At 39.8% G+C, this 11,056-nt stretch overlaps 1 protein-coding gene across 1 annotated transcript in view; it reads right to left on the bottom strand.

Moving 5' to 3' along the window:
- Positions 1 to 5,806, bottom strand: part of LOC102875920 (androgen receptor-like) — a 699,071-nt gene extending 693,265 nt beyond the window's left edge. Inside the window, exon 1 of the mRNA XM_006901989.1 lies at positions 4,242 to 5,806. Coding sequence (XP_006902051.1) covers positions 4,242 to 5,806 — 1,565 coding nt within the window. The remainder of the gene's footprint in view (positions 1 to 4,241) is intronic.
- Positions 5,807 to 11,056: the final 5,250 nt, after the last annotated feature.

The raw sequence follows: 11,056 nt of genomic DNA on the forward strand, positions 1-11,056 counted from the left end.
AACCCTTTCCAGGATGAATCTGTTTGTTTTCCTAGCAGTCCATGGTACCCTCAATACTCTTCTCCAGCACCACAGCTCAAACGCAGCAATTCTTCTATCCTCCTTGGTCATTGTCCAACTCTCTGATGCATAACAAGTGATTGCAAAGACCATGGCCTGTATCAGACGCACTCCAGAGAGACACCACAGTGCAAAATGTTCAAGCTGGGTTCAGAAGAAGCTTGTCAATAAAGCTATTATTGCTGATCTCAAATGGATCCTTACTGAACACAGACAACACCAGAAGGATGTCCAGTTGTGCTTTATTAACTATGCAAAGGCATTTGACTGTGCAGATATAACAAATTATGGCTAATGCTGAGAAGAATAGGAATTGCAGATCACTTAATTGTGCTAATACAAAATCTATACCTATATGAAGGAACTGTTATTTGAAGAGAATGAGGGAACATTGCATGGTTTAAAATAAAGAAATGTGTTTATCAGAGCTGTTTCCCTTCCCCATACCTATTCAAATGTGTAAGTTGAACAAATCATTCAAGAAGCTGGACTTTATGAAGACGAATGTGGAATAAGGATTGGACGAACAATTGACAATTGTGTTATGCAGATAGCACAACTTTGCTTGCTGAAAGTGAAGAGGATTTGAAGCACATGCTTCAGAACACCAAAGTCTACAGTCTTCAATATGAATTACATTTCAACATCAAGAAAACAAAAATACTTACCAGAGGTCTGATAGGTAACATTATGATAGATGGAGAAAACATTGAAGTTGTTAGCGATTTTTTTTACTTGCATCCACAATCAAGAACCTTGATACCAGCAGTCAAGAAATCAAAAGACATGCTATATATTGGAAAAGTCTGCTGTCGGGGACCTATCCAAAATGCTAAAGAGCAACAATGTTAATTTAATGACTAAAGTACACCTGATCTAAGCCATAGTTATTTCTATTACTTACTATAAAAAGTTGGAAAAGTTGCATCTGAAAGTTAGACAATGAATAGGGATGATAGAAGAATCTATACCTTTGGGTTGTGATATTGGAGAATAGTACTGAATATACCATGGGCTTTCAAAAGAACAAATAAATATATCCTGGACAAAGTACAATCAGGGTGCTCCTTAGAGGTAAGTATGATGAAACTTTGTCTCACATATTATGGGAATGCTGTTGGGAGAGGCTAGTCCTGGGGAAAAGACATCATGCTAAAAAAAAGAAAGAAAAAAGGGGATATTTTCAACAAGATAGATTGATACAGTGACTGAGTGTCGCAGGATAGGGCAAGGTTCTGATTTGTTATTCATAGAACTGCTATGAGTCATAGGAAACTCGACGGCACCTAACTGCGTAACAACAAATTTCTTCCAAGTGGCAGTGGTCAATGAATAAGTTGTAGTCTTATTTGATCTCTGAGAGAAGAAAATTCCATAAAATACCATCAGGGTTATACACAAACTCCATCATTTTATATTTTTTCCTTCTTAATAAACTATATGGAAGTAAAAAGAGACCACCTCTAGTCTCTTGCTATCAGCCTAAATGTCACAGAACATAGTTATCCTAGAAGTTAGTAAAATTAAAAAAAATCTAACAGAAATAATGAATTTGCATAAACACACAGCTGGAAAATAAGGAAACCCAGGAGTTGAGAGAAGCCTGAAGAATTTGAGATATGTAACTCAAATTTGGCACATAATGTACGCATGTACTATAAATGGAGGAAGCTCTGGCTTTAGCTTTTAAAAACTCACCATTTCTTATCCAATTATGCCTTTACAATGTAAAAGAATGCAAAGTAAGGGAGGAGAAAGGTCAACTTTTAAGTTAGAATGGATTACATTCTTAAAAAATGGATTGATTTTCAAAAACTAAATTGACTCAGCTTTTCCACATCATAGACATGGAACTTTTTTTGTGAATTTGTAAGACAAGAATAGCAGCTTTCCCTTTCATAACTAATACGTCAGTCACAATACAGAAAAATCAAATAATCCTGCACTTTTTCACATTCTACTAAACACTCTCGGGTTGAAGTTATTCATTTAAGCTGGGTGCCAACAAGTTATTGTGATATAATGGTCTTTATGATAGAGAAATTCTTCCATTTAAAACTTGGAATAAGTTGTTTTTTGATTAAATTTTTTTTACTTAAAACTTGGAATAATATTACTTGTTATTGGAATAAGTTATATTCTCACTTGATAATATTTTCCTTTTTATAGCCATTTTCTGAAAATTTTGAGTTGTGTCTTTGAAGGAATGCACTGCAAAACTCTTTCTTCCAGTTAACTGAGTACTTGGTGAAGGGAGAAGGAAGTATGAAGATGTATGACTGTATTTAGCATTACATTACAAGCAGCCAAGAAGCAGCACCTCAGATATTCTTCCTATGCCCTGAAAAAGTTCACAGTAGAAGACTCCCTGAAGAGTGAAAGTCTTAGAAAAAAATTAACTCTACCAAGTAAAACTGTTCTCAGAAAATTAAGACCTGAAAATTCGAGAGCATGATCCCATCACAAAAACAAACACACAAAAGAAACAGAAAAAATTTTAAAATATTAAATTATTTTTTTAACTCTATAAGTAAAACATTTAAAAAAACTTAATATAAATCCTGTTGATGTTGCTGTTATGTACCATAGAGTTGCTTGTGACTCATAGTGACCCTGTGTATGATAGCCCTATATCCTGCTCTATCCTGTGCCAATATTACTGTCTTTGACACAACTAAGCCTAGTAAGAACTTATTTCTTCAGTAGTTCAAAAACAATTTATGACATTATGTCCTTTCTCTTTTCTAACACATCATGATGAGCCTTACAAGAATCAGTGAAGAATCAAGCAAATTATTGGATTTAAATTGTCAAAGATGCTAAGAAGGAGATTTAAGAAAGTAGCTACAGAAAAACAGATCAAAATACAAGTTCAGGGCCATGTTAGCACTTGGGAGACCTGATGAGGGTAAACTACTGCTCAAATTTGTTGGGGGAGGATAAAACCAAAATTACAACATGATCTCAAAATTTCAATAGCTAGTAAACACTTTTTTTTGTAATTTGGAAAATTAAACCATCCATTTTCTCCTGTATGCAGATTGTTTTATTTGCTTAGGGTTTTTCTTATAATTTAAACTCTGGGGCAAGATTATGGCTCTTAGGTCACTAAGCATTCTAACTCAATATATTAGTGAGAAGAGCTAATGCTTTAAAATGCAAGCACGTCCTGTAAATGAAGGCATATGTGATGAAGCATCTCACTCTTCCTCCTTTAAGATTTCAAAGTATATTGAAGTAGTAGAAAATTCTTTACATTTTTTTCTAATACTTCCTCTATTGAATTAACCTCAACCCTTGTTAAACTTCTCATTAAAGAAACATTATTCTCTTCATAGATTTCATGCAAACCTAAGGCTGTGGCTATGTTATGGAAAAAAATCTATGGAGAAAATAAACACTTTATAAGACAAAACCAACCCAAGCAACTATTTCTAACAAAGCTAAGCAACGCTATGAGGCAAAATCTGCCCACTGAATACCAAGGAAGTTGTCCTCTTGATTTTTATCTACCTTTTTTTTTTTTCATTTCTAAACTGCTTGGTTAGATTCTTTCCTTTGACCTCCTACCCAGAGGCAAATTACCCCAGCTGCTGCCAGAAAAAGTGAATTCAGCCTTTCACCCAGCAGTCCACAGAACCCTGATGCCACTTTATTTCTCTAATAGAGTATGCTAATTTATCTATTTGAAGAAAATGAGACCTACAGCCTGGAGGGTAAATCTTTTAGACCCCGGAAGCAGAAAATATCCCTATTTCTTACTGAAGTTCAAGGAGTTTGGAAATGGGAGACTTCATGGTTTTATCTCTAAAAGCTGCTATGCACTCAGATTTAACTTTGGAACACACAAGACATGAAGTACCAAGAGGTAAAGGAACTTAAGAAGCTAGAAAAGTTGTCCATGAATCTGAGAGGACTTCCACCCGCACCCAGGGTGCATAGGGAGGATTCTGGACATTAGGGTTTGAAAATCAACAGGTAAACCAGGCCCCAACCTAGGAGAACTACAGATCTAGGGTGATTCTTTCTATGAACTTTACTGAGGAGTCCTAGAAGCAGTAGAAGTGTTAGAACATGAGGAGGGAGTATATAATAAAGAAATTAGACCTATTCTTACGGTCCTGGCTGGAGGGAGGGAACCAAAAAACAAATACCAAAAACATTTTCGAAGAGGCACTTACCGCAAGTCCCCATAAGGTCCGGAGTAGCCTTCCATCCAGGGACCCAGTTCGCTTTTGACACAGCTGGAACTTGGGTAGGGCACTCTGCTCACCACACTGCCTGGATACCACACATCGGGAGGGGGGAGGTCATTTTCCTGGCCCACCAGCCCCTGAAGTGGCCGAGTGTAACCATAGGGAACTATGGTCCCAGTCTCAAGGCCTGGGCCACTGCCACTGCCACCACCAAAAGGTCCATACAGTTGGCCTTCTTCAGCTGTGAAGAGTGTATGCCAAGAAGAAGATGAGGCAGCTGAGGGTGAACTGGATCCAGGTCCAGCTGCAACCCCACTGTGCAGGCTCCCTGAGTCACCATAGTGGCACTGTGCTGTAGCAGAAGCCCAGGAGGTGCTATAATCCAGGGAGTTCTCCAGCTTGATACGGGCATGGGAATGGTGGGGTGGCAGAGGAGGAGTTGGCCCAGCTAGGTTCAGTGGGAAATTGTAATAGTCTCGACTCTGGTATGCTGCTACCTCATCCAGTGCTCCAGACTTGCAAAGAGAGAGAGTGGAAGAAAAATCTAGCGTCCCAGAGCCCCCTGCTTCACCATTGTCAGAGCAGCCTAAATTCTCACCATCCAGTCCTTTGGTGTAACCTCCCTTGAAAAGGGAATATTCTGCAGTTTCTTCAGTGTCCTTTCCTGGGCCTTCCTCCAGTAGAGAACCTTTGCATTCAGCCAAAGGGGCACAAGGAGTAGGGTGTACAGTGAGTGGACCTCCCAGAAGTGAAGAGAACATGCAATCCCCTCGAAGGTGTTCCCCAGGACCCAGATGCTCCAATACCTCCACACCCAAGCCCATGGACACTGACACTGCCTTACACAGCTCCTTGGCATTGTCTGAGATGGTTGAAGAGGCCCCTAGGTAACTGTCCTTGGAGGAAGTGAGAGCCTCAATAGCCTCCCTTGCTCTCTCACTGCTGTTGCTTTCAGATATAGCCTTTTCCTCCTCCTGTCGCTTTTGCTGCTGCTGTTGTTGTTGTTGTTGCTGCTGCTGTTGTTGTTGTTGCTGCTGCTGCTGAAGGAGTTGCATGGTTCTAGTCTCACTAAGGATGTCTTTAAGCTCTGAGGAGCAGCTGCTTAAGCCTGGGAAAGTAGGGCCTAGTAGAGACAATGTGGATGGGATAGCTGAGTCATCCTCTGGAAGTGCAGGTGGCCTTGGCAATCTCTGACTAGAGGCAGCCAGGACTCGAGGCTCTGGGAGACAGGCGCTCCCAGGGTGGCTAAGGGAGGATGAGTGCTGTTGTGAAGGCGTCTGCTCCTCCTCCAAGACCAGGTAGCCCTTGAAACCTCTGTTCTGGCCTTGAGGAGAGCCATCTTCACCCAGTTGCTGCTGATGCGGGCTTATCACCTGCTGCTGGTGTTTCAAATGGGAGCCTAGAGGTGTTTCACTTGTGGCCTCAGGTTGCTGTGGGCCTGGATTCTGAATGACTTCACGCACACTCTGGAATAGGTTGTGGAAAGCTCCTCGATAGGTTTTGGAGGGTGGCCTGGGGTAGACCCTTCCAAGCCCTAACTGCACTTCCATTCTTGAGCCTGGTTAAATCTTTTACCTAATTCCTTTACTCTGCCTCCCCTTCTTTTGCTCCCAAGAGTTTAATAGACAGAGCGCAGTAGCCCTGCACCTAGCTGCACACCTGCAGGAAGCTCTTTGGAAGAAAACTTGCTGGAGCAACCACGCAAAATAGCTCTGGCTGCCTCAAAATCTTGTCTAGAGGAAAATACACGCTGGATACGATTTGTCCTGCTAGGCTCACAGCCTTATCAAATTTTGAGGGGAAAGGTGAAAAGAAAAGAAAACCCCTTCCCTTCCAAAGTCACTGTTCACCGAAGCAGATGCAAATAAGAATCAGTTTTGGTTTTGTTCTGGGGGATTTTTGTTTGTTTGTTTGGTTGGTTGGTTGGTTGACTTTAGTTTTGGTTTGTTTTTGCTTCTAATGTCCTGACTGCCTTTTCATCATTTGAACTCTGGTCCTACAATCTGCTGATGAAGAGGCAAGGGAATTGGGGAGTTAGGGAACCAACAGACCTGCCTCTAATGCCGCCTAACCAGTAGGGTTTGCTGCAATGCTGAAGCTGGTGCCTGGACGTCTGAATCTCAAATCTGTCTTTATTATGTGCAGCTAGCTAGCCCAATGAAAACCAAAAGGAGATACCTCTCTTCAAACTCTAGCTGGCAACGCTGTGAACGTTGCGCTGGAAGAGGAGCTGGCATTGGGGGTTGGGGGGTAGGGGAGAAAAACCACAAAGGCAGCAGCAAAGAAAAGAGGTGGGAAGGGTGGCGGGGTGGAGGGGTGAAGGGAAGGGGGACAAAGACAATCGTCAGTCCTACCCGACCCTTTTCTGGCTTCCTCCGAGTCTCTGGTAGCTTATAAAAACTTCACCGAAGAGGAAAATGCAGCTCCGTGGTGGCAGCTTCTAAACCGCCCTACTGACGAAGGCGATGGTTGCCGCTGGAACCAAGCTGGCGCGGTATGTCTTAGGTTTCTATTCCACACCAGGGTGACTAGCTCTGTTGCTTCTCTTTCTTCGTTTCCTCAGCCTCCAGGTTTGCTCCAGATCCTCTGGCTCTCTCTGCAATCTGGCTCAGCAGATCTTAGAGCGGGCGCAAGGAGGTGGAGAGTAAAAGCAACAGTTTGCTACTCGATCCCGCCCCCGCTGGGCCGGCCTCCCATGCTTCCCACCTCCTCTTTTTCTCTCCTCCCTTTTCCTTTTCTGTCCTCCTTTACAAAGGCTGGGTGGTTTTGGAGAAACAAGAGCTAGTGCAGCTTAGGTAAGAGTGGCTTTCCCTAATCAGGGAGAACTCCTGCTCCCAAAATGCCCTCTGCTGTCTTAGATCATAGTTTAAGGGACTTGGGTTGAAGCTGGTACTTTATTTGACAAAATTCTACAAGAGCTAACAGAAACACTTGTCAGATTTTGTTCCAAAACCTAATTTCAAAACACACCACATGTAGAGGGAATGGGGAAGAGTAGATCAGAGTGGGGGTGGAGAGTTGGGGGGATGGGACATGAAAAGAGCCTACAGAAGTACTAGTTTCTAATGGCTTCGAGGGTCTCTAATCACTGACTGGGACAGGCAGACCAGAAATGGCTCCTGCAAAAAAGGAAAGGAGCAAGCTGTGGCCAATCCTATTAATATGTCCAATGTGATTTCTCCTTAGCAGTAGATTGAAACTAATAGCAGAGTACTAATTTCTCTAGGGGCCCTAGGCCCAAGAATCAGAGCTTTATTGCCTTCCATTCGTCCTCTCTGGAAATGCTTGGAAGCATTGAGTTCTCACCTTTTCCAAGCTGTGTTTACATATTTTAAGCTTGGGAACACCACTGTCCAAATAATGAAACCTACATAAGACTGCTCTTTTTGTTGGACAGTCATAAATGTAGATTGATGTGAGGTACTTACTGCAGCTAATCATTTATGGAGTCACAAACTGCCTCCTCTTGGCCCTTGGCTCCTGGATAAATATGGAAAGAGAGATGACAAGGGAAGGATAAAGGATATGGTAGGGTTTCAGGAATAGACATATAAGAAACTGAGACTTTTTTTTTATGCTGACAACCACTTATAATACTTCCCAACTTTTAAATTCCTTAAATTTCATATTCTATGGATATGAACAGGGTCTGTTTGTAGTAGAAGAGAGATGGGTCTCCCCTCCCCCCAGTTCTCTTCTTTTGCCAAAAGGGAGAAGGTTGTGCCCAATATGGGCACAACCAAGAATTAAGAGTATTTATTACCCAAGCCAAATGAGATAATTCAGGCCTAGAGTAAGAGGAGCAGAGACATGACTAGTTTTATTTGGCAGATGAAGAAGCAGAAGCAAAGATGTTGGTCTGTGTTTCACATTAAATTAAATAAGATTCACTACCAGTTGAGAGAGCTCAGGTAGCGTAGAGGTAAGAAGACATGCTATAATCCAGAAGGCATGCAATTCAAATCCACCAGCTGCTCCAAAGGAAAATGGACAATATCCTATGTTATTTACTACCTCAGAAAATCTGCTGGGTTGGCTCCAACTTGAAAGCACACACAACAATGACAACACTCCCAGTTGAATTGGTTGCTACTCATAAAGACCTGCCATTGGGTTTTCAAGGCTGTAAATCACAATAAGGGGAAATTGTCCATCTTTCTCCAGTGCTGGTGGGTTCTAATCACTGGAGAGATTAGTTTTGAGTTAGCAGTGCAACTCTCTAGATGCTATGACACTAGAACTCCCTAATGTTTCACAGAGTTGTTGGGGTTTTTGTTGTTGTTGTGATGTGTCTGTCATATTAGCAGAACATAAACTAGTCTTCCATCTCATTGTTATTTTAGCTAGATTTGTCAATCTCATGGACACTTATAGAAGGGTTATAAATTAACCTGTCAGAACACAAAAACCCATCTAAACAGGCTTAACTTCTTTGAAGGGGGTGGGGGAATAGTACTTCCTGGGACTTGAATGACTGCAGCCTTGCCTAGACATACCATACTTTCAGTTTTGGTGAGGAATCTCATAGATCACATCTTATAGTTAAGAAGTAACTTTATTCATAGAGATGTCCATTAAACTGACATATGTTATTGTTGTGCACTGTCGAGTCAGAACCAACCAATAACTGACCCTCCAGTGGGTTTTCAGAGACAGTTAATCACATTAGTACAAATTGCCCATCCTTCTTTCGCTCAGCTGCTGGTGGATTTGAACTGTATGCCTTTGAAACTAAAGTGCAATTTCTTACCATTAGGCCAAACTGACATATAGCAATTACAAATTTTAAAATTGAAATCCATAAATATCTTTTTTAAAACGTTATTTGAGTTGTTACTGTTGTTGTTGTTGTATACTGTAGGGTTGGAAGTGACCCATATCTGACCCTTGAAGGGATTTTCTTTCACAGGCAGTTAATCATACAGGAGGATATTGGCCATCCTTCTCCCATGGAGCAGCTGCTGTCCTTGAACCAGGTGCCTTTGGGATTGCAGCACAGCTTCTTACCACTTCAGTCCACAAATGCTTTGAAACACAGTTGCTCAAGTGGAATAGAATTGCTCAGAAGGAAAAAAAAATGTTTTACAGTCAGGAAAACAGTCCACAGACTAAGCAACTAATTTCTTCCTCTCTCTCAGTCTAAGTTCCTTGACATGTGCTATGAGAGGATAAAGTAATAGTTGAGTCAATTGATATTTTAGGTTCCATTCATAACTGATAATTTATAGTGCTGTCCTGACTTTAATTTTCTTATTTACAGTCAGTAAAGGGTATGTCATGAAAGCTTTCTTTTTTTTCTCAGTTTCTTTCAATCAATTCTGATTCACAGTGACCCTATGTATTGCAAAATACAAATGAATTTTGTAGAAGTTTCAAGGCTGTGACTTTTCAGAAACAAGTTACCAGCTCTTTTGCCCAAGATTCTTGTGAGTGGGTCATAACTGGCAACATTTCAATCAACGGTCAAATCCTTAACAATTTGCATTACCTGTTATTCTTTGTTTTCATGATAAGGAAACTGAAGAAAATTTTGGTGCTGCGGAACTAATACACACTTTGGAATTATTCAGAGCTGAGTTTGAATGTCTATCACACTGCCATTTACTTAAAAAGTAACTTCAGGGAATTATATGTTACCTTAATTTTTTTTTCAGACCTCTTTGCTTCTAATTTTAATCTTACTATCAGAAAGCAACTTTGGCAATTGAAAGATAAAATGTATGTGGAACAACTTTGTAAACAGGAAATTTTAAAATTCTGATGGATTATTTTGTTGTCTTTTACTTTTATAGTAAAATATATGATAAAATATTGGACAATTTAATACTTTTTATTATGGAAGCATAGCTTATTTTATTATGTTTGGTGTTATTATTGCACTTTGTTTTATTGAACTTCAAAGATAAGCATGATACTTACAAATTGAAGGTTTGTGGCAACCCTGTGTCAAGTAAGTCTGAGAGCACAATTTTCCCAACAGTATACGCTCATTTCATGCCTCTTTATGATTTTTACAATATTTCATATTTTACATAATATACTTAATATGCTACATTATATTGTAACCATAACTATTGAACAGGTTTCTCTGTATGAGTTTAGACTGAACTCTTACAAAAATTATTACTTCAGTAGTGGCTGTATAAAAGACAGGAGAGGCAAAAAAACCCTGAAATGATGCATAAGAGAAACTGAAAACAACTATCCTTGAGATAAGTTTTGTAACAGTATACATAATGTCTAAGAAAAAAATTAAAAAGATAAAATAAATAATATGGAAAACAATGTTTTCTCCATCCCTCCCATCCCCTCAATTTATAGCTAAAAGATAGAGATTAAAATACTAGGGAGGAATAACAATATATAATAGTATTTGCTAAAATATTGTAATAAAGTATTTCATAAATTATTAATAATTATTGCCGATGAATGATTGTCTGAAAACCCCAATGAGATTTCTAAACTTTCATTTAAATAAAATAGATTTTTAAAAATACTAGGGAAATGTACTCTCTCTTTTAAAAATATGTATTTAATGTCTATATATCTATCTTACCATTTGCTACTGTTATTGTTATTATGTACTTTTAAGACTTACAATAACACTATGAGCAACAGACCTGATTTTTGCTCTGTTGTGTGCCATTCTCATAATCTCTGATATGCTTGAGCCTATTTTAAGTTACTATGTCAGTAGTCTATCTCAATGAAGAAATTCCTCTCTTTTGCTGACCCTTCACCATTCAAAGCATAATGTTCTTTCCCAAGGACCGGCCACATACCCAAAGTATATGAGACAA

Source organism: Elephantulus edwardii, unplaced genomic scaffold (assembly GCF_000299155.1).
Source record: "Elephantulus edwardii isolate Elephantulus edwardi_28Jun2011 unplaced genomic scaffold, EleEdw1.0 scaffold00355, whole genome shotgun sequence".
Taxonomy (NCBI): domain Eukaryota; kingdom Metazoa; phylum Chordata; class Mammalia; order Macroscelidea; family Macroscelididae; genus Elephantulus; species Elephantulus edwardii.